The following is a 25,446-nucleotide window of genomic DNA, read 5'->3' as shown; positions in this document are numbered from 1 at the left end:
CAAAGGCTTACAATGATTTACCTATGACGAATGTAACCTTATTTTTGATGAATTGATAAAATTATTTAATTGCATGATTTTCAGGATGGTGCAAAATTATGAGTAAGTTCATCCGTTTTATATGCTCCCTTGGCAAAAAAAAAGAGTAATAAAGACTAACTAATACAATAAATAAAAAAACAAGCACACACACAAAACACACATTAACACACACACACACAAAACACACATTAACACACACAAATACACACACTTCCTTCCTTCTGCCCTCCCTTTCCCAACGGACAGGTTGGCACTTTAATTGTCTACGTGGTGCTTCTAAATCAGATGACTAACTTGATTTACTGGAGGTTCTCAAAAATGGACATTGAAAATGATTAGCTTATTTCCGGCGGAAGAATTTCATGACAAACAAAAACAGTGATTCACTTGAACGCAGGGCAGGATTTCTAACATCAGATAAACTGGAAAGAAAACATTTTCGATAACATGTGAGGCAATCTGGCTAAAAATATTGTTATCTTCACCCAGCTCATTTTTTCCACAATATTTAACTTACAAACTAAGATAAAAAGAGTTCTTAAAGGGAAGCTATTCCATAGAATTGATTTTTTTTTCATAATAGCTGTGTCTTCTTTACAAGCGGACACAAATGCTCACGGGGGGTGCCAGAGCCTATCCCATCTGAGTTGACGACCAGCCAATCACAGGGCACGAGGAGACAACTAATCATAGCTAGTGTTAGCCAAATTAGCATACAATTAGCATGGCATGCATATTTTAGGAATGTAGAAGCAAACCGGAGTACCTGAAGAAAACCCACACACACTCCGGGAGAACATCAAAACTCCACAAAGTTCCCCCGACCTGCGTTCGAACCCAAGACCTCAGAACTGTGAGGCCAACGCGCTAACCACAAGATGACGACAACCAATCATAACAACAATGTAGCAATCTATAGCCTTCAATCAGCTAGCCTAGCATACTTTAGCATCCAATTAGCATAGCATATTTTTTTCTACCCCAAAAAAACCTACACAACCCCCCCAAGACAACATCCAAACTCCACACAGTAACCCCAACCTGGGTTCGAACCCAAATCCCCATAATCGTGAATCCAACACGCTAACCTCTCACCACCGATCCGTTTAAAACATAAACGGGGGCTCCCCATTGGTCAAATCCACACCAGGCTTCCCACTCCTGGTTACCAGGGCAACCATGTCAGGGTGTAACAGACGAGCAAATCACGTTAAGGCAAAGCATCTTTCTCACTTAGCCCCCACCCTCCCCCTTCACACACACACATAAACACACACTCACACATAGACTCCGCCCCTCGCCTCGCGCTTCCTGGCTTCAGTCTCGGCGTAACCGTGGGAGACGCTTCCATGACCTTCCCTCTCCTCCCGATGCGTTCCTCATTCTTCAGCTCCTCGTCTTCGTCGCCGGGCGTCTGACGCTCACGTTCGGACGGAAAAACCGCGTCCATGCAAACATGGGTTGTGGCAATTCTTCGGCCGCCAGTAATACGGGAGGGGGTGAGTATTTCCTTCTTAGTTTTTTTATTTTTCCTCATAGGAATGCGAGACGTCGACTTTTCGGCCAAAAAATGGAAAATGATTTGAATCCAAATGAGGAGTCGATGTGGAATGAATCAATTGGAAAGATTCCAAATGAAGAGTCGATGTAGAATGAATCAATTGGAAAGAATCCAAATGAAGAGTCGATGTTAAATGAATCAATTGGAAAGAATCTTCAAGGCAACACAAGACTTCTCGTAATCCGGGAAATGGTTAAATTGGGTATTGATTGCTTCTGCCTGGGTGCGTTAAGATTGCCTACATGATTTCGGACCAGGTTTCATTCAAATAAATATGGTGGTCACTTTTGTTTTGAAAAGATCTGGATGTTCGAAAGCTGGAGTTGTCGGATTCGGGGTCAAAATTTGTACATTAGGGGAGCTTGTTTTGATGCATTTTAGATGGTGTTGTTTATAAAACTTTGTGAGAACTGTTGAGGGAAGGTTGATTTGTCTATTTTGTGGGAGTTTGGTTTTGAAAATGGCGTTTAAATGGCGACAATAAGTAATACTGCAGTGTGTTTGTGTGTGTTCATGTTTTTGATGCAAAATGTAGTTTGGGTCAAGTGTCAACCAACTGCTTATGTTTCGAAAATATCGTGTTCCAAATACACAAAAAAGGCTTCCATAAATTTCTTTAAAAAAAAGAAAAGCCGAGCTGAGCTTTACCTAAAAAAAATGAAGAAAAAAACAACAAAAACAAACAAATATGCTTCACCTAAGAAGGAAAAAAAAAATAAATAAATATGCTTTACCTAAAAATGAAGAAAAAAATATGATTTACCTAAAACAACAAAAAACAATGTTTTACCTAAAAGAATTTAAAAAAACAAAAAAAACAAACGTGCTTTATCTAAAAAAAGAAAAAAAGCTTTACCTTAAAAAGAAAACAAAAAACCTAACAAATATGCTTTACCTAAAAATCAACAAAATACAAAAACAAATAAGCTTTACCTAAAAATGATTAAAAAACAACGACTATGCTGTGCTTAAAAAATACAAAAGTGACTCACATTTCTATTAAATCCCTATTTTGAAGTCATTCTTGTTTTCAAAGACGAAATCAAAGCAAAATATGTTATAAATAATATATTCAATATGCTGCCAATGGTTAAAACAGCATTTTAAATTGCTATTTAGTCCATTGAATAATAAATAAATGAATTCAACTTTCCTTCCTTTAGAGAAGCTGCCATTTTGTCCAATAATGCAAGCATGTGATTGTCATAAGATTTGTCGTGTATCTATACAAATATTCACTTGTCCTCACAGAGATCACGGGGGTGCTGGAGCCTAGCCCAGCCAGCTATAGGCAATAAGACACCCTAAATTGGTGGGCAGCCAATCAGAGGGCACAAGATGACAAATATTTAAAGTGCTTATTCAGCTTACCGTGCATGTTTTGGGATGTTGGAGGAAACTGTAGTACCCGGAGAAAACCCACACCGGCAGAGGGAGATTATCCAAATTCCATGCAGGAAGGTCAGAGGTCATCAGAGATTGAACGTTTGCTCTCAGAACTGCATCACCGTGCCACTATGAGCTTTAAAAAAATATATAAAAAATATTAGTTTTACTTCACATTTTTATGGACTTAAAAAAATCATTAAAAAAATTCCCAGAAAAAAAATCTGTGATGTAGTGAGGCTGCAATATTTGAGGGATTACTGTATAAATGTGGTTTATATATACAGTTTTGTGGAAATGTAAGTAATACTTCAGTATTAATACACATTTTTTAAGAAATAATAAAAAAATATTAATCAAAAATCAAAAAATACTTTTTTTTAATGTAGTGATGTAGTGAAGCCGCAATATTTGAGGGATTACTGTATGAACGTGTTTTATATATATTTATTTTTTGTGGAAGTAATAATGTAGTAATAATAAAAATATATAATAAATAGAACCATAAACAATTCATATTTTCAAATATTCTTTGAGAGCCACAAAAGTGAAAATGTGTGCATTTTTTTTAAACTCATTTCACTACTTTTAAAGTAAAAACAGCCTCTCAGACTCATTAAAAAAATAAAATCTAATTAAAAAGGCACTAGGGATGTTGTCAAGGTTTCCAAATTTTAGCTGACAGGTTAACCAAGACCCATACACCCCCATTAAAAGACCCACATGTGGCTCCCAAGCCATAGTTTCCCTACTCCTGCTTAAGTCATCTTTACAAAAACCTTGTTGTGATCCAAGGGATGATCTTTAAAACCTCCAGACTACCGAGAGACTGTCCACCTTGTGTGTGGCTCCAGTTTTTTAACTAGATCTACAATGTCTTCTGTGTCTTATTTCTGTCTTACTCCTGCAACCAATACATTTAGCATTAAATAAAGTTCTAACCTAAAAGTACAGATCCAAATATACACTTAACACCCATTTTACTATAAACCCCAATAAAAGCCACCTCCAATTGGGTCACCTGACCTATCAAAATAAAAGAACGTCAAAAAGTCAAAAAACGATCCTTCTGGCGGCTTAAAAAGTCAATTTCCTGGTCATTTCCGACCCATTCATGTCTTTTTTAAACCAATTTATCAAACAGGGACTTCATCCAGGAAGCAAAACGTTAATTTTTTTCCAATTTCCAGGCGCAATCTGGACGAAACACTCGCTTATAGCGGCCAATCACGGTCCGTATTTCCGCAGATGCGATTCCCGAGATATGAATGCGCTTTTGTTTGGCCTGTGAATGGGCCCCTGTGTCATGTCAGCAGACCCCCTGTTTTTTTTGACAGCTGTAAGGGAAATTCACTTTAGCCGCCGCCCCCACGCCACTACTTTGTATTTACAGAGAAATACACATTCCTGACATTTATCCTATGTATATCTTTTAAATTTCTGCCATTTAATTGTCACTGTACTGCAAGATATATTTATTAATATATTTAAACTGCCCTATGAGTTAAGAATTGTGTAATATGTTTCAAATTGAATGGAATTGAAGGGTTTTATAGTCATTATGAGATTTAAAGGGACAGTAACAAGAACACATTAACAACAAAAAATGGACAAATAATGTATAACTAATAAATAAATGAAAATAAATAAATATATTTCATAACAAAAACAAACAAATGGACAAATAGGGACAGTAACTAATAAATAAGTAATCAATAATAAATGAATAAGTTGTCAAAAAATAACAAATAATAACAATAACTAATAAATAAAGAATCTATGAATAAGTAATAAATAATAAACAAATGTAGTCATAAAAAATGACAAATAACAAAAACTAATAAAAAATAATTAATGAATAAATAATAACTAATAAACAAATGTAGTCCTAAAAACTGACAAATAACAAAAACTAATAAAAAAATAAATAAAATATTAAATAATAAACAAGTGTAGTCATAAAAAACTGACAAAAAAACAAAAACTAATATAAAATAATTAATGAATAAATAATAACTAATAAACAAATGTAATCCTAAAAACTGACACAATACCAAAAACAAATAAATAAACAAGTAGTCAAAACAACAATAACAAACAAACAAAATGACAAATATGAACAAAAACTACTAAATAAGTATTCAATAAATATTTTTCTTTCTGGAAATATTTGGTTCTATTTACAATATTCAGCCGATAATTTTTTTATTTCTTCCATTGAAACAACGGTATGTTTTTTTCAAAAAATGACGCCGTCCCTTTAAATAAACCAATCCTCTGACTGGAGGCCTTCAATAACTTTAATTGTGCGCGATTAAGTGTGTTTTCTTGTCTTTCAGGCCCAGCCGAATCCTCCAGAGAAGTGTGAGTACATTGATCATTAAGTCTTGCTTTTTTTTCACTGCTCGCTGGGACTTAATCAACTTTAAGGGGTCACTTTAGATCTTTTACCTCGGGGAAAACCGTCTGCTTGCACACGTCATTTTGCTAAACGCTCACTGTCACGTGCTAGCTTGACTAAAACGGCTAAACAACCAATGAAAATACAGTAATCCCTCGAATATCGTGGTTCATGTTGACCAAACATGGCCGCAATAACAAACAAACTAGACAAATAAATAATGTATAACTAATAAATACAAATGTTTAACTAATATATATAGTATAAATAAAAATGTTTAACTAATATATATAGTATAAATAAAAAATAAACAAATTAGTAGTCATAACAATGACAAGAAAACAGACAAATATGAACAGTAATAAATAAGTAATCAATATAAAAGTAAGAAAAATACTAAGTAAGGAAAATATAAATACAGTAATCCCTCGAATATAATATATAATAATAGGTAGTCATAAACACAAACATACAAATAATAATAATAACAACTAATAAATAAATAATTAATGTATATTAAACAAATAAGTAGTCATAACAACAACGGACAAATAAATGATTTATAACTAATAAATAAAACTTTATAACTAATATATAGATATATAGTATAAATTTAAAAAAAACTAATAAGTAGTCATAACAATGACAAAAAAATAATTCTCAATACAATAATTAAAAAAAATCGGTAAATAGGGTCACCCTATTAAAAAATATATATAAAACATTTTTTACAAGTTTTAGGGTGGATTTTCACATTTTTAAAAACTAGAAAAAACATTAAAATACTTAAAAAAAACGTTAAAATATTATTATTATTATTATTTATGAGTTTTTTTTTAAAAGTTCATTAAAAAACTACCAGGACTTAGCACTGAAGTAAAACAAAATTAAATTTCCGCGGCCATGGATGGTCGTCATTAACCACAATAATCAAGGGATTACTGTATTTGTATTTTCATTTGTTGTTTAGCCACTTTTGTATAATAAGGGTTCAAATCCAGCTTTGTCCAACCTATCTGGAATTTGCATGTTCTCCCTTAATTGCGTGGGTTTTCTCTGGGTACTCCCACATTCCAAAAACATGCATGCTAAGCTAATTTAGCCCTCTAAATTACCCCTTAGGTATGAATCTAAGCATAAATAGTCATTTGTTTCCTCTTGCCTTGCAATTGGCTGGCAACCAAACCCGGTTGTCTCCTATCTCAGCTGGCATAGGCTCCGGCACCCCCACGTGAGAATAAACCAGTTGAAAAAAAATGGATGAAGCCTGTCCTTTTACTTATAATAAAAAGGCTTTGTCAAAACAAGACTTTTGGATTGTGGGAATGTGTTTGTGTGTTTTTGTTTGGGGTTAATACACAAGTGTGTTTTTTTGTGTGTATTTTTTGTGTGTTCTTGTGTGTGTGTGACTTGATAAACATCTGAGAACTGCAAAGGACTCATGAGAGCTGACAACAGCATGTTAAGACCGCGTTGCACAGCAAAAAAATATCACCAAACACACACATATGCACACACACACACACACACACACTATGAAACATGATATTAAAGTCAATATTTACATCCCAAGAGTCCATTAAAAGCAGTCAAATTGATATAAAGCAAGTTTTTCAAGGTCTTTCAATGAACTGATGAGTAGAAGTGAATATATAGAGCTGGTAATAAGATACTTTAATGATAAAAGGCGGATTAATCGGATGATTGAAAGGCTTTTTGTTGATAATGTTGGTGTACATTTCACTTGTGAGGAAGGGGGAGGAGCTTAGAGCTGATATGTGCTTCTTCTCTTAATCAGGACAGAAGATCCCTTGGCAGACGATGAGAAAAGAAGGTATTTTTTTTAATTAAAACTTGTTAACACTTACTGAAATAGTATTAAAAGAGTATAAATAATGGTTGTGTTAATGGTTCTCAGTAGACTGATGGTTAGGCTAGAGGGCATTAAGCTCCGCCCTTTTTTGTAGCAGTTTGCTGAGAAAAGAACATTATTTTTAATATTTAGTAGAAGACCTACATTTCATTATTGTTAGTGTTATTATTTTTGGATTATTTTGAATAGGACTCAGCACTGAAGAGAAAAAATATTATTTATTATTTTTTAATTATTTTTAATAAGACTCAGCACTTAAGTAAAAGCACATTATTTATTATTTTTTAATAATTTCTAATAGGACTCAGCACAGAAGTAAAAAAATATATTTATTAATTTTTAATTATTTCTAATAGGACAGCAGTGAAGAAAAAATATTATTTATGATTTTTTTAAATTATTTCTAATAGGACTCAGCACTGAAGTAAAAAAAATATTATCTTTAAATTTTTAATAGGACTCAGCACTGAAATGAAAATATTAATTTTGTAATTATTCTAAATAGGACTCAGAACTCAAGTAAAAAAAATGTTTTTTTATAAATAAATAGCAGAAAAAAACCCACAAAGTAGTGAATTAGTGATAAGTGAAGTCGCGATATTTGAGGGATTACTGTATACTCTTGCTACTACACAGTTGACCAAGGGGAGGGATCATGGGTAGGAGTGGGGCTTAGTGAGGTTTTTCTTGGTCTCACGGACCCCTATTGTGACTTATAGTCCAGAAAATAAAGTAAGAGTGCATGCAAGTGGTATTAATGCTTATTTATATCCATATTTATGACCTGTTTTGATCTCTACTCAGGAATTATGGCGGCGTTTACGTGGGTCTCCCCTCAGACATGACCACGGTGGCCGCCAGTCAGTCTAAGTCAAGTCGGACAGGTAAATTGACAAAAAAATTGGGTTAAAAACAACATATTTTGTGCTTACTGCCTATAAAACTTGACTTTTTAAAATAAAATGACAAGGGAAATACATTTGCTTTTTAGGGGATTTTATAACTTAGATATTATTCGTATCTGGAGTCACTCATTTGCATGTTAAAATTTTGTAACCTGAACATTTCGTACCTGGAGGCATTTGTAAGTAGAAGTGTACTTTATATGTAAATGCTCTAATTTGTTACTGAACATTTCGTAAGTAGAGGTGGACTTTATTTGCAAACTCTCTAATTCGTTCCAGAAAATTTTGTACTTAGAGGCATTTGTAAGTAGAGGTGTACTTTATATGTAAATTCTCTAATTCGTTCCTGAAATGTTGTAAGTAGAGGTGCACTTTTTATGTAAATTCTCTATTTTTTTCCTTAAAAAAATTGTAAGTAGAGGCATTTGCAAGTAGAGGTGTACTTTATATGTAAATTCTCTAATTTGTTCCTTAAAATTTCGTAAGTAGAGGTGTACTTTATATGTAAATTCTCTAATTTGTTCCTTAAAATTTTGTAAGTAGGTGCACTTTATATGTAAATTATCTAATTTGTTCCTAAAAAAATTGTAAGTAGAGGTGGACTTTATATGTAAATTCTCAAATTCGTTCCTGAAAATGTTGTAAGTAGTACTTTGTATGTAAATTCTCTAATTCATTACTGACAATTTTGTAAGTAGAGGTGTACTTTATATGTAAATTCTCTAATTCGTTCCTGAAAATGTCATACCTAGAGGCATTCGTAAGTAGAGATATGACTATTTTCATACAATGAGGGAGAAAAGTGTATTTTTTAAATGACGCAACTCGTTTTGGAGTGAATGAATAGTACGTTTCATAATTTTGGTGCTAAATGAGGACAAACCAGCGAAAATGGCCACGAGGACTACTATTGTAACAATCAAGTTTTTCACGGCAATAATCGTAACATTCAACCGCTTTTGACTCCTAATCGCTGGAATCACTGATTATCTGGAACTACATATAATATGAAATAAACATTATTTGTTCTCTCGACTAAATGATCTGCTGATTTGTTTTCGTGGCCCCGTGGCACAAAAACAGGAAAAAATAATGCTTTTATTTCTTTTTACAGAGTGAAAAACGCATATTTAGTTGTCAATTTTTTTATCCTGTGACTAATCATTTGTCTTCTTGCAGACTAGTGGAGTCAATAAAAGTGAATCCTAGAGAGGTATGTAAAGCATTTTCACCTAAATAGTATTTTGAGAGCAATTTGAATGGCTAAATAAAAGAAAAAACTTATTAAAAAACCTTATCTTCTGTTTCTAAATCCTAAATTGCACGGCATTAAAAAAAGTCCTCTAAGCTATACTTACATTTTCAAGAAATGAAACTGCAACTCAAGTCTTTTTACGCACTAAATAGTTTTAGTATGTATATGTATACATATATGCATATATACAATATGTACATATATGTATGCATGTGTATGTATAGGAATATGTATGTATGAATAGGTATATCTATAAGTATATATGTATATGTGTATGTGTGTATGTGTGTATATATGTATATGTATACATGTATATATGTATACATGTATACATGTATATATGGAAACATGAATATATGTATACATGTATATATGTATACATGTATATATGTATACATGTATATATGTATACATGTATATATGTATATGTAGATATGTGTATTTGTATACATGTATGTGTATATGTGTAAATGTGTATGTGTAAATGTGTATGTGTATACGTGTATACATGTATACGTGTATATATATATGTATACATATATATGTATGTATGTATGTTTGTATATATGTATATATAAATATATGTATATATGTATATACATATATATGTATATGTAGATGTGTATATGTATATATGTATGTGTATATAGCATATATGTATATGTATAAGTATATAGGTCTATATGTGTATATTTATATATTTATATATGTATATATGTGTATATGTGTATATGTATATATGTGTATATGTGTATATGTGTATATGTATATATGTATATATGTATATATGTATATATGTATATATGTATATGTATATACATATATATGTATATGTAGATATGTGTATATGTATATATCTATATATGTGTGTATATGTGTATATGTATATATGTATATATGTATTTATGTATATATGTATATATATTGAAGTGACTCCTCTTGACAGGCGGCAGCCACGTTCCCCTGGAGGCGCCCCCATACGGACCTCGCTACATGACCTCACCCACGGACGCCAGAGTCAAGATGCGGACGTTTTGCCAAGCGTTTCGCCTCGTGGACTCTACACAGGAAGACTTATGGACGCCATCTTTAACTCTCCTTCAGAAATAGCCCAACAGCGGATTCGGACGCTGACAGGCGCGCTCAAGGGGCCTTCAAGGCCACGTCGCGACGGCCATTTTACCGTGTCAGTCACGGTGATGAAATGTCGCCGGCCAATTACATTTTTTTTCTCTCTCGTTAGCGCGCCGTAAATAGCGGTAAGCGCACAAACGACTCACAACGAGAGACCCTTCAAGTGACGCTCATGGCCATTATATTAGGTACACCTGTCTTGCCTTTGACCCAATAAACAAAAGAAAAATATTAATAAACATCAATGATGGATAAAAAAAAAGAAAGCCACGTGATTGGACGTCACATTATATGGATGCGCAAAAGCTAATATGAAACCTGATTTTTTTCAGGTTTTATTGTACAGTTTTTACTTCATTATAGGATAACGTTTGTCATTATTTTGTTCCACTTTCTTGTCCTTAGAATTATTAATAATGACAGTAAATAATGTATTTTTGTGCACATATTTACACAGCTAGTAGCACGGAATGCCTGACCATGTCCAAAAAATACCATAATTCATGTAAAGCGGTTCAGAATGTATATTTATGGAAAATTATGACCAAAAAAATCCAAAAAAATTCAACTGTTTTGACAATACTGCCAAATATTAGAAGACCATGTGATTGTAATACCTTCACTGACCACCACTAGCATCGAGAGACGAAAATTAAGTATGGTTGCGCAACTGCCTCGCAGTTCTTGGGTCTTGGGTTCGATCCCAGGTTGGTCCTCACTACGTTTAGTTTGCATTTTTATCCCTGGGCTTGCGTGGGTTTTCTCCGGGTAGTCCAGTTTCCTCCCACACGCCGAAAAAAATTCATGCTAGGCTAATTGTATGCTATATTGCAAAACCCTAGCTATGATTGGTTGGTATTTGTGTCCTCGTGCCCTTCAATTGGCTGTCTAGGTTGGCCGTAGTCAGATGGGCTTGGCTCCAGCACCCCTGTGACCCATGTGAGGATAATCGGTTGGGAAAATGAATTAATAATCAATTTCCCTAAGCATAACTGACCTTGAATTATGAATCACTGGAATACATATTACTAGAATCGGAAAAATGGATAATAGCATTAGCATTTTGTAAATGTAAAACTGCTTCTAAACAACCCAAAATTCAGTCAAAAAATATTTAAAAAATACAATCCAAAATGTTGTACTGTGTCTATTGTGATATTTGGGAATAAATGACTAAAATCGGAAGAATGTATAATAGCATTAGCATTAGCATTTTGAAAAACGTAAAACTGCTACGAAAAAGCCCAAACTGCAGTCAAAAAATATTTTAAAAATAAAATCCTAAATGTTGTACTGTATCTATTATGATATTTGGGAATAAATAACTAGAATCAGAAGTAATGGATAATACCATTCGCAATAATGTTAGCATTAGCATTTTGTAAACGTAAACCTGCCTCTATAGACCCCAAAATGCAGTCAAAAAATATTTAAAAAGATAAAATCCAAAATGTTATTCCGTTTCTATGATAACAATTGGGAATAAATAACTAGAATCGGAAAAAATGGAAAATAGCATTAGCATTAGCATTTTGTAAACGTAAAACTGCCTCTAAACAACCCAAAATTCAGTTAAAAAAATAAAATCCAAAATGTTATACCATTTCTATGATAATAATTGGCCATAAATGACTAGAATTGGAAGAAAAACATAATACCATTAGCATTAGCATTTTGTAAACGTAAACCTGCCTCTAAAGACCCCAAAATGCAGTCAAACATATTTAAAAAGATAAAATACAAACTGTTATTCCGTTTCTATGATAATAATTGAGAATAAATGACTAGAATCAGAAGAAATGGATAATACCGTTAGCGTTAGCATTTTGTAAAACATAAAACCGCTTCTAAGGACCCCAAAATGCAGTCAAAAATATTTAAAAGGATAAAATCCAAAATGTTGTGTATTTTCTGTCCCATTTTGCGACCAATCAGAGGTCATGACTCACCCGAGTGGCATTTGAGTGGGTTACCTGCTTTTGGCTTGCTGTCTCCCCGCATTTTTTTCCAGCACATCACGTTGCCCTTTAAAATGTCTCCTGCCGTCTGCCATGAATGTCACCGTCAACGGCTTGCCTACACACGGGGGAAACACACATGTGCACATGATGTGAGTCACAGTCTGATGGATTTTCATTTTTCATTTTTTTTCTCCCCCCGGGTGAATATTGTATGACTAATTTATGCAGCCGAGTGGCCATCAAACCAATGTTATGTGTCACATGTTGCTGTCTTTTTTGGGGGGAATTGCTCCAATGACAGGTTGCCATTGGAGAAATTAAAATGGAGCTTTTTTTTGATGAACTCATTATTATTATTATATTTGACTTATGATTTGGATCACAGCATTCTAATTACGGACTATAATGGTTATTAGTGTGTAGTTATTAGATAAGAGTTATCGGTTTTTGAAAGATTTTTGATATGATCAGAGTCTGAGTTTGATGTATTTATAGCAAAATATTAACACATGTGTAAATATGTAAGATTATGGTGAATAAGTTAGACAAAAAGAGCTAAAATGTTGAAGTTTGAGTCAAAAAGTCGTACTAAAAGACAGTCAAACACACAAAAAACTCAAAAAAACAAACAATTGCCGTATTTTCACGACTATAAGGCGCACCGCATTATAAGGCGCACCGTCAATGAATGACATTTTTTCCATAATAAGGCGCACTGTATTATAAGGCGCACTGTCTATTTTGGAGAAAATTTAAGACTTTTAAGTGCGCCTTATAGTCGTGTAAATACGGTAATTGCTATTGACTTCCAGGTATGAAGCACACTACTTTACAGTCACCTCTAGAGCCAGCCATTGTTGATGTTTTGGATTTTTTTGTATAAAATCTTGCAGTGGGGGGAGGAGCTATATGATGAAAGAAAACTAAGATGGCCTGATCTGCATATTTAACAGTATTGAGTATTCAGTTCAGGCGTTTGTGTTTTTTTAATATCCGACAGTAGTGGTTTTTCGTTTTTGATGTTCTGTTTTTACCTTATATAAGGCGCACTATATTATAAGGCGCACTGTCTATTTTGGAGAAAATGTAAGACTTTTAAGTGCGCCTTATAGTCGTGAAAATATGGTACAACCATATTCTTCACTATAACACTCTATTAATTGTTATATCATTAATTATTGCCACTCCTCCATCTTTCGCCTTCAGCTACAAACTTATATAATATATATCTTCATCAATATGTCCTGTCCCTTTTATTAAATAAATCAAACTATTGTGTTCACAATGATATTCATCCACCAACCAGACTTTAAAATGATTGGCAACAAGGTTCAGAAACAAAAGTTCACATATGATATTTGGCATTTTGTAGGTCGGTGGTGGTTATCCACCAAGGCTTTTTTTAAATGTCTCATCTGGAGACAAAATGGAGCGAGAACGACCACCCCAGAACGTTTGTCGGAAGTCTCGGAGCGGCTGCCGTCAATCACAACCCCCACGCTGAGGGGGAGGTCATCGACGGTGGCGTGGGCTGTTGCAGAAAAATGGTGGCTAGGCGTTAAAACGTCTACATTGTCAGGGCACAGCGGGATTCTGAAATCTATGACGAGCCCGCATGGCATTATGGGAATTCCCGCGGGTTGTGTGAGACACCTTAACGAGGCACCTTGGGAAAAGCTGGGTTGGGAAATCACCAATGCGGAGAATATCGACTGGTGAGTAAGGTTGTGTTTAATTACCGTATTTTCACGACTATAAGGTGCATCACATTATAAGGCGCACCCTCAATGAATGACATTTTTTTCCATATATAAGGCGCACTGTATTATAAGGCGCGGTGTCTATTTTGGAGAAAATTTCAGACTTTTAAGTGCGCCTTATAGTGGTGAAAATACGGTAATTGCTATTGACTTCCAGGTATGAAGCACTCACTCGCGTCACAGTCACCTCTAGAGCCAGCCATTGTTGATGTTTTGGATTTTTTGGTATAAAATCTTGCAGTGGGGAGAGGGGAGCTATATGAAGGAAGATTTTGTAAACTAAGATGGCATCTGCATATTTAACAGTATTGAGTATTCAGTTCAGGCGTTTGTGTTTTTTTTAATATCCGACAGTGGTGGTTTTTCGTTTTTTGGTTTTCAGGTTTTTTTCCATATATAAGGCGCATGGGATTATAAGGCGCACTGTCTATTTTGAAGAAAATGTAAGACTTTTAAGTGCACCTTATAGTCGTGAAAATACGGTAATTATTTCATGCACAAATTATGATTTTTTTATAATTAATTTCGATCTATATGTTGTATTTTTGGGTGATAGGTCTCTGAACAACTGTTTGATTGATAGTTTATCCATTTTAACTACTATATTGGCCCGATTATAAGACGACCCCCTTTTTTTTCCTAAGACTCAAGTTTGCAAAAAGACTTTTTGAACACCAAATTATTATTATTTTACAAAAAATATTGAGATATGCAGACATTTTTGCAGAATTTGAGCAATATTTTTCCTCCAAAATATTTTTCAGATTTGACAGTACATCTGAAAAAAATATAACAATATTTTGGAGGAAAAAAGCTTGTTCTGCCTCAAATTATGCAAAAACTGTCTGGCATATCTTAATATTTTCAGACTTTCAGTCTTATTTCAATGCAAAAAAACATCGTCTTATATTCAGGCCAAGAAGTATAATTGTTACTTTAAGTATGAGTGGAAGACTTGTATATACAACATAAGACAGAAAAAATATATAATAATTCCTAATATTGCAAAAAATATTCAATAAAATGTATTTAATTGAGGCTATGAAAGTAAAAGATACAAAAATACAGTATTTTTTTAGTCAGCGTATAGTCAAATTCCCCCCAAAAACTGTAGTTCAACTTTTGACAGCTAGAGGGAGCCACCGTGCCAATTTAGCATGTCACAGAAAAAGTCTCTTCACCAACAGGTGGCACTGAACTACAATAATCTGATTTTTTGAGTGTACTTAAAGAATATAAAGGCATATATTTTGGATAAAATCTGCTTTGCTCGTCTTAAATCAATATTTTGTACTAATCTGAATCTCCACAAACAAATGATCGACCAATCAGAAAAGCTGTCAATTCATTCATCGATTCATTTGGGCAGAATCATAGGAAGACATAACCGGGTTCTAAACACAGCTGACAATCGGATTCCTCATTTCCGCCATTGCCAATTTTGATTGGCACTAGCAACACGGCTAATAAATAGCATACGTTCTTCCCTTATGTAATCCGGTTAGTCGGTGAGGTAACTAGCGGAAACTGATGCTGTCTTTCGTCTTTTTAAAGTCAAGGCCCCCCGTTTTCTTCACCAGACAAACAAATGTCACTCTAATTTATCTCCGTAACCTTAAAAAAATTAATTAAAAATCATTTTTTTGTCATAATTGGGGAATTGTTGAGGTCAAAGGGTCAAAATCCAGAGTAGAATTCCTGCTATGTCGGATTGGACTGGTAAGAATCAATTTTTTTTGCCATAATTGAGGAATCGTTGAGGTCAAAGGGTCGGCAATCCAGAGTAGAATCCCTGCCATACAGGATTGGACTGGTAAGTGATGGTTACTGGTTTTGGCGGGTTCCCCTGGAGCCCAACTTGTGCTTTTAATTAGAGACAAAGGAGGAGAAGTACTCTGGTCTGGAGTAACATGTGCTTCCATTTAAAGCAGGTGAAACAATGTAGGAAAATAGATCCGTCATCCGCCACATTCCAGAGCGAAAAAAAAATGGCGGCGGGGCTCATCTTGAGGTGAAGGAAGTGGAAAGGATCCTCTTGTGAGTCTTATAATGTCCTCCTTCTTTTGTAATCTTCGTTCAAAGACAATTGGAGATTGAGTACTTCCAATTTTGTGACAATTGAACTCTGGGGAAGTTCGTGGTGGAGAAAAAAATTGAATTTTTTACTCGAGTTTGCGTGATAAGGAGGAGAACTGACAGGTTTGACCTTAAATAACATGGGAAAGATGGCGAGAAATATATTTATAGTAGTACTTTGAGATATGAGCTTAATTTGTTCCGAGACTGAGCTCGTATGTCGATTTATTCGTAAGTCAAATGAACGTTTACAATAGAAATGAACTGAAAAAACACCAAAAAGAGGATATTGGATTGGTTAAACATTTGTATTTGTTCTAATTCACCATCTATAAATAAAGTACAAAATAACTAGTGCTTTAATAGTACTACAATGTGTTTAATAGTACTAAAATATGGCAGATTTCGAGACAGACTTTTTGCACGGCAACGTGCTCGTAACATAACATAAATAAATTTAAATTAACTTGGATTACGATGCAGACACTCAAAAATAAATTTAATCTAACCTTACACTAAACTTAATTCAAATTTTGATTGACATTTTGATAGCTTTCTTGGCTCTATTAGCCCCGCCTCCACCCTGACTTTCAGATGCAACCTATCGAGGGTTGTTTGCTTTTGTCTTCCCTTCAAAATATTCCGAAAATGATGCACACAAATGTCCTCACAATAAAATAACGCACGACTACTTGCCAACGAGAAGTACTATATATACTCCTCTCGTATTAGCGAACAAGCATTATGGCGTTTTTTGCATGTCAAGTCCAATTTGTGCGCATATAAGCCTTATCCTCGATTAAGTCATGTTTTTTTAGTGAAAAATACAGCGTTTATGTGAGAAAATACGTTTGGTTGTCCAAACAGTCGGTAAATTGGATCGATAAGTACTATTTTCTACTGGAAAATTCCAAAATAAAGGTTAGCACACCTAACAATTGCCAAAAAATGGTCAAAATATTCTTTGTCCAGAAAAATTATGACTGTAGTGTACTTAAGTAGGTAACTACAATATTTAAAGACCAAATAAGGTCATGGAGGTAGTATCCAATAGCACGGAGGTCCTATTTTAGGAGATTTGTCCATCAACGCTTTGGCTATCTGATGCGAATTAACGTTTACTGCGGTTTATTATCAATCAATATCTATTTCTCTCTACCACATGATTATAGGTGTTCTCCTGGAATGGCATCCATCTTTTCCCACAAAACACCCACAGCTTGGGTTACTGGCACGGTGAAGGTACGACTCTCACGTGTAAGCCAGCCAGATTCTGCAAATATTGCCTTTATGGCTGCTTTTATTGTTGAATTTCATCCAATTGTTTTTGGCAAACACATCTTACCCGTTAGCCATTAGCCGTTCACGTGAACAAAAGCAGTCCTTTAATTAAGAACCACCAGAATAAAAAAAATAAAAAAATGTTCTCTGACTTACTGCCTAACAAGTTGGTCATCGGCCTTCAAAACAACACTAAAACCAATTAAAATTATTTATAGGCAAGCTTTAAAAGTATTGGACAGAAAGCCAAAAAACATACCACTACTGTCAAATAATCAAAAAAATACAAACACGTGAACTGGGACACTACTGTTAAATATAAAGATGCTACCTTAGTTGACAAAATCTTCTATAACAAAGCTCCGCCCCCACTGCAAGATTTTGTACCAAAAAATTCCAAGACGCCAACAATGGCTGGCTCTAGAGGTGACTGTGTACTTCCCTTAATAAAAGTGCTAAAATTAGCCAAAGCATGCCACCTTAGTTTTCAAAATCTTCCATCACAAAGCTCCTCCTCCACTGAAAAAACATATTGAAAATAATATTTAAAAACATTTCCAACAGATCAACAATGGCTGGCTCTAGAGGTGACTGTGTAGTTCCCTTCCAAAAAAGTGCTAAATTAGGAATAGCACCTTCTCTCTTTATACCTGAAACTGAAATGAATCCTTGGCTACAATCTTACATATTTACATATATATTTTAATTAAAATGAACATCACATAGCCCCTCCTCTACTGCAATATTTTCTACCAAAAAAATCCAACACATCAACAAGAGCTGGCTCTAGAGGTGAATGTGTAGTTCCCTTCAGAAAGAGTGCTAAATTAGCCATAGCACCTTCTCTCTTCATACCTGGAACTCATTACCAATTAGCCTTCATGAACTACCGTCTCTGAACCTCTTAGCCAATCATCTTAAAGCCTGTCTTGCCATTACAACACAGTCTAAAACTGCTACTTACTATGTGTTTGTCTAATGTGTCATTGTTTATCTTCAACCTACTACAAGGGACTAAATATAGTACTTAGCCCTCGGCTACAATCTTACATATTTACATCTAAATGCTCTTTAACATGAATAAGAATATGTTCATTAATATGTGTTATCCCCTATTAAATAACTCTAACTCATACTCAAAGAGTTCCTGGTATTTCTATGGTCCTTTCAGGACTTTCCGTTCCACTCCAGGAAACATTTCATAGAACGTGGGGGTCCCGGCAGGTCACAAAAACAATAATACGTTGCCGTAAAGGAATGTTATTAGCTTGCTCTTAATATAGAACGCCGGAACGGGGTTGATTCCAGATCCTATCTACGCGTAATCCCATCCTTCCACTTCGGGACGCTATTTACACGAGTCCACCGCTCTCCCCATGTGGTTATAGTCAGTAATGCGCGGCCGCTATTGGAAAGAATGTGGGTTAATATAGCTGGACGGAACACTTTGCCGTTTATAGCTTAAAAAGGCGTATATAGCGTGTGCTTAGAGTCGTAAATCAGTGAAAGTTTGGCATGATGAGTGTTCCTACGAGAAGGCTCTGAAGGCGCGAGAACGGCCAAGAAAAGCTCTCACGTGCATGGCGAAAAGGGGGGTTTAGATGAAAGAAAAGACGGTATTTTTAGGTTGGGATCGAGCCCGTCTGGGCGGAGGATAAACGTATATAAGCGATGACTTCACAGTACAGAGAAATACTTTTTTGGGGGGAAGAAAAGATTCAAGATTCCAGAGTGAGGTTGTGCCAGAACCAATTGGAGCGTGGCAGATCAAAACCGAACCCCCAATCCCTCCCTACCCTGTCCGCCGTCTCTGTCTGACTCTTATAAATTCCACGGTTGAATCCAAGCTTGATGTATAAAGCATAGAAACAAGAGTTGACGTTGACTTCTTCGAGGCTAATTGGCCAAACAAGAGAGGAAAGTTTGTCCATTTGTTTTCAAAGGAGAACCAATCGGATATACTTTTCTTGTTCTTATACAAGTATGACAAGATTTTAAGTAAACAAATAACAACAACAAAGAGAAAAAAGTACCGTATTTTCACGACTATAAGGCGCACCTCATAAGGCGTACCCTCAATGAATGACATTTTTTCCATATATAAGGCACACTGTATTATAAGGCGCACTGTATTGTAAGGTTGTGTTTAATTACCGTATTTTCACAACTATAAGGTGCACCACATTATAAGGCGCACCCTCAATGAATGACATTTTTTCCATATATAAGGCGCACTGTATTATTAGGCGCACTGTCTATTTTGGAGAAAATGTAAGACTTTTAAGTGCGCCTTATAGTGGTGAAAATACGGTAATTGACTTCCAGGTATGAAGCACTCACTACTTTACAGTCACCTCTAGAGCCAGCCATTGTTGATGTTTTGGATTTTTTGGTATAAAATCTTGCAGTGTGGGGGGGGGGGGGGGGGCTATATGATGGAAGATTTTGTAAACTAAGATGGCTGGTCTGCATATTTAACAGTATTGTTTCAGTTCAGGCGTTTATGTTTTTTTAATATCCGACAGTGGTGGTTTTTCGTTTTTGGTTTTCTGTTTTTTTCCATATATAAGGTGCACTGTATTATAAGGCGCACTGTCTATTTTGGAGAAAATTTAAGACTTTTTAGGGCGCCTTATAGTCGTGAAAATACGGTAATTGGTGAAGCAAAACAACTAGAAAAAAATACCTGAGACTCAGAAGGACCTTGAATTAACTAAAAAAGGGAGACTTTTCTCTCTAATTATGCTATTCCAGGAGCCATAATGATCCCTCTGTCTGTCTGTGACTCTCACTAAATAAAAAAGGCTCCAATGCCGAATTGCCTTGCCAAACCACAACTGTCCTCTCCACATCCTCTCATCTTCCCGCCCAAAACTACTCGTTGCCATGCAGTACACACACACACACACACACACACACACACACACACACACACACACACACACACACACACACACACTTTTGTCTGGCAAATACAACCCCCCCAAAAAACACCACATACACCAGGGGTGTCAAACATACGGCCCGCGGGCCGGATCTGGCCCGTCTGGTGGTTTGGTACGGCCCGGGGAAGAAAGCTGCATTGTATTAAAAAATATGCATTTTCTTTAAAATTTGTAGTTCTTGTATTATCTGCTAGGGGGCGCAGTGTTTTAGTACGTGCAGACAACATGAATTGACATGTATTTATGTTCTTATGTTATTCTCTTGTTCATAATATATTGTTGATAATGTAAAAGGAAGATTATGTTAATACACATTTTGATAATTTACTCATTATTTGCACTAATTATTAGTATTAGTGACTAATATAAAGGAAAAAAAGTGGGTTTATTGTTAGTTGTATGTCATTTTGCAATGAGTTTACTGGTCCGGCCAACTTGATCCCAAATTAAGATGTATTCGGCCCGCAGACCAAAGTTTGACACCCCTGACTGTTGCCATGCACCATTGCCCTTGTTTGGGCTTGATATCACTGAGAATTCTCCAAAAGAAATGTGTGGAAGACAGATGTTTTCTTTGGGGTCTTTCCTCACCAACTCTGTAGCGAAGGTGGCGACGGCTAAATGTGCGGTTACATAAAACATGGCGGAACTTGGGTCAACATGTTCCAATGTGTGGTAATGTTGGTTCATTTTGTTAATGACCGTATTAGGAGATGGCGTTTTAGACATGTTTTGCGTAATACCGCAATAGCGGAGACATTTTTACTGAACTTGCATGGGTTCTGATACATATTCGGGTAAAGATGCAATGTTAGGGATTAATTTTATGTGGGTTTTGTTTGGGGGACTGCAGTTTTGTTAAGTTGAATGTATTTCAAAATATCTAAATTCATTCAATGGTTCATACTACTCAAATAGTTCACTTTTGAACAAAAAAATCACTCATAGACATCAAAATACATTTTGTTTAGCGTTTTATCTGTTTATATATTTTTTGATCCGACAAAAGCGGCTTAAACGCGAGTAAATACGGTATTTCTTTTTTTAAAAAAAACAAAATCATTACAGGCTTATACTTGGGCAAACTACGGCCTGCGGGCCACATCCGGCCCACTAGGTTTTTTAATCCGGCCCACCGACGTTGTCCAAATAATGTTTTTTTTTTGTCCCCAAGATGGCGCCGTTACGCGGAAGCCAGTGGCAGTAGCTGTGTCCACTCTTATTTGTTTTTGGTGTTTTACAGCCCTGAAAATCTTTTTTAAATGACATTTTAATATTTCTTAATACATTCCTTTTGACTTGACTTTGTACTTTATACTTTTTACTTGAATGAGCGATGAGTATGTTAATACTTTAGTCCTTTTTTTCCCTTTATATTTCATATGTACAGTTAACGGATGCACTTTTTTACATGTATCCTATCTTGTCCTGACCCCGCCCATCTGTCACATTTTTAAAGTCAATATTGCCCCCCCGGGCCCAAAAGTTTGCCCACCCCTGGCCTTAGACATTGTTATTTTATGCTATGTTGTACTTTAGCATCGTCCTCAAGCGTGCTTTGACCTTTGGGTCGAGCCGCCGGCGCAAACAGAAGCGGATTACATAAGCGCGTGCAGCTGTTGGCGGCGTTTCGCTTGGAGTAGCGGGGAACGCCGTGCGATAAGACGTGCGTGCGAGTCGTGGGAGCTCTTTGCGTGTCTGACAACAGCACCCTGTCATTAGCACCCTGGCGTGCTGATTACCGTTTCTTCATGCGTGGCCCTGGCTGAAAAAAAAAAAGCTCACACCTGCTAACCCCGCCCACCCTGCCGCTTTGCCTCATGATTCGTGTCTATTTGGGACCAAACTTTTCCATCTACTTTACAGCAGAGTATGTAATGGAAGAGTATAGATGTATATTACATTTCCTGATTTTTGACCCTTTTAAATCAATCATTGTCATTTTTTAATCTTTTTTTCTGTTTTTAGTTCAAAAATCATTTTGTAAAATCTAAAAATATATTTAAAAAAAAAAGTGAAAATAAATTTGGTTTAAATCTATAAAAACGGAATATTCAGGGCATTTAATGGAGTTATTTTAATTTTTTTTTATTAAAACAAAACAAAATATTATATTTAAAATAGTCCGATGTATATTAAATTTCCTGATTTGTTCCTTTTTAAATCAATTATTGTCATTTTTAATCATTTTTTTCAGTTTTTAGTTCAAAAATAATTGTGTAAAATCTAAAAATATGTTAAAAAAGCTAAAATAAACATTGTTTTAGATCTAAAAAAAAAAATGAATAGTTAGGGCTTTTACTCCAGTTCTTTTAATCCATTTATTAAAAAAAAAATCTAAATATATCTAAAATTGTCCATTGTATATTACATTTCCTGATTTTCAGCTTTTTAAATCAATAATTATCATTTTTAATCAATTTTTTTCTGAGGTTTTGTTTAAAAATCATTTTGTAAAATCTAAAAATATCTAAAAAAAGATAAAATAAACATTTTTTTAGATCTATAAAAATTGAATATTCAGGGATTTTAATCCGGTTCTTTTAATCCATTTATAAAAATATATTATATCTAAAATTGTCCAATGTATATTAAATTTCCTGGTTTTTGAGAATTTTTACGTACTTTTTCTGAATTTTTAGTTCAAAAATAATTTTGTAAAATCTAAAATACATATATATATATATATATATATATATATATATATATATATATATATATATATATATATATATATATATATATATATATATATATATATATATATATATATATATATATATATATATATATATATATATATATATATATATATATATATATATATATATATATATATATATATATATATATATATATATATATATATATATATATATATATATATATATATATATATATATATATATATATAAACCTCAAATAAACATTATTTTAGATCTATAAAAAACTGAATATTCAGGGCTTTTAATCCAGTTCATTTAATCAATTTATATTTTTTTTAAAATCTAAATATTCTATCTAAAATAGTAAAATCAAATTGACGTTAAAGCGCCCCGCGAACCAACCCGAGTCTGACACCCTTACCATAGCATATAATACTCCTCTCATATTAGCGATCACCCCGCCATAAACCTTTTAATTACTTCTCTATCACCACGTTGCTTTTTTTCCAGGTCATTGCGTCTTGGCCATTAATCCCACCAATAAAACCCACATAATTCCCAAACTTTAACGACTCTCCTTGACATTTCCTTCTAAATATTGGCGACCTGGAATGAACGCCAACACACAGAAGCGGAAATGAAATATTCTCACGAGCGTCCATTGCAAACGGGCACCTCCGTCCGTTCTTTTCCAAAATTCCCAGCCGGCGTTAAACTGGCCATCCGTCACGACGACCTTAAGGACGCGGACGTGTTACGATGCGGGGATTTCCGCATGCCTGCTATGTTTATTCTAAGCTTGATTTAAGGAGGTGTTTTTTTAAAGGTACGCGGGGGGCCATCGTGACTACAACCACAAAAAAAGGTACAAAGCGGCTTTTCATTTCACCCTTCACAATAAAAGCAGTGTCAAACGTATATAGACGCTCCTCTACTCTACTCCAATTTATTAAATGTTTTTTCAGTACAAACCAATGCTGATTACTACATTTACAAGCCTTAAACATACAAATGGACTTATATATAAACCATATATTATGATACAAAATATAGCACTGAATCTACGTAAAACTGAACACTTTCAACTTACGAACACTTTCAACTTACGAACCATTTCAACTTATGAACCATTTCAACTTGTGAACCATTTCAACTTGTGAACCATTTCAACTTGTGAACAACTTCAACTTGTGAACAACTTCAACTTGTGAACAACTTCAACTTGTGAACAACTTCAACTTGTGAACAACTTCAACTTGTGAACAACTTCAACTTGTGAACAACTTCAACTTGTGAACAACTTCAACTTGTGAACAACTTCAACTTGTGAACAACTTCAACTTGTGAACAACTTCAACTTGTGAACAACTTCAACTTGTGAACAACTTCAACTTGTGAACAACTTCAACTTGTGAACAACTTCACCTTGTGAACAACTTCACCTTATGGACCATTTCAACTTATGAACCATTTCAACTAATGATCACTTTCAACTTATGAACACTTTCAACTTATGAACACTTTCAACTTATGAACACTTTCAACTTATGAACACTCAACTTATGAACACTCAACTTATGAACACTCAACTTATGAACACTCAACTTATGAACACTCAACTTATGAACACTCAACTTATGAACACTCAACTTATGAACACTCAACTTATGAACACTCAACTTATGAACACTCAACTTATGAACACTCAACTTATGAACACTCAACTTATGAACACTCAACTTATGAACACTCAACTTATGAACACTCAACTTATGAACACTCAACTTATGAACACTCAACTTATGAACACTCAACTTATGAACACTCAACTTATGAACACTCAACTTATGAACACTCAACTTATGAACACTCAACTTATGAACACTCAACTTATGAACACTCAACTTATGAACACTTTCAACTTATGAACAATTTCAACTTATGAACGTCTGTATATACGACGACCGCCAGGCACAAAATGGCCGTGCGGGGCAAACGTGAGCGAAACCGAGGCGCTACGCTAACTTGAACTGCTGGTGAGTTTTGACTTTTTGAGACTCTGACGGGAAGCGAAAGACAACTGAGGGTAAAAAAAAAAAAGAAAAAATGTTATTTATGAGGGTTTTTCAAAAGTTCGGGTTGCGTAATCAAACCACTAAAAAGGGAACGCTCATTCATCATGTCATTATTAGCCAGCAAA

At 34.7% G+C, this 25,446-nt stretch overlaps 1 protein-coding gene across 1 annotated transcript; it reads left to right on the top strand.

The window, feature by feature from the left end:
• The first annotated feature begins 1,275 nt into the window (after positions 1 to 1,275).
• On the top strand, positions 1,276 to 11,450 carry c25h12orf75 (chromosome 25 C12orf75 homolog). The gene is made up of 6 exons (XM_077711044.1): positions 1,276 to 1,541; positions 5,329 to 5,353; positions 7,189 to 7,224; positions 8,068 to 8,147; positions 9,348 to 9,381; positions 10,370 to 11,450. Exons 1-5 carry the CDS (start codon positions 1,499 to 1,501, stop codon positions 9,350 to 9,352), a joined length of 189 nt encoding a protein of 62 aa, XP_077567170.1. The 5' UTR covers positions 1,276 to 1,498; the 3' UTR covers positions 9,353 to 9,381; positions 10,370 to 11,450.
• The last annotated feature ends 13,996 nt before the right edge of the window (positions 11,451 to 25,446 follow it).

The sequence above is a fragment of the Stigmatopora nigra genome, unplaced genomic scaffold (assembly GCF_051989575.1).
Source record: "Stigmatopora nigra isolate UIUO_SnigA unplaced genomic scaffold, RoL_Snig_1.1 HiC_scaffold_25, whole genome shotgun sequence".
Classification (NCBI taxonomy): domain Eukaryota; kingdom Metazoa; phylum Chordata; class Actinopteri; order Syngnathiformes; family Syngnathidae; genus Stigmatopora; species Stigmatopora nigra.
This window is presented reverse-complemented; position numbering and strand designations above follow the sequence as displayed.

Coding starts and splice junctions, on each gene's coding strand:
- c25h12orf75 (XM_077711044.1), top strand. CDS start 1,499: ATGGGTTGTGGCAATTCTTCGGCCGCCAGTAATACGGGAGGGG. Junction 1,542..5,328: donor CGCCAGTAATACGGGAGGGG/GTGAGTATTTCC, acceptor CTTGTCTTTCAG/GCCCAGCCGAATCCTCCAGA. Junction 5,354..7,188: donor GCCGAATCCTCCAGAGAAGT/GTGAGTACATTG, acceptor TCTCTTAATCAG/GACAGAAGATCCCTTGGCAG.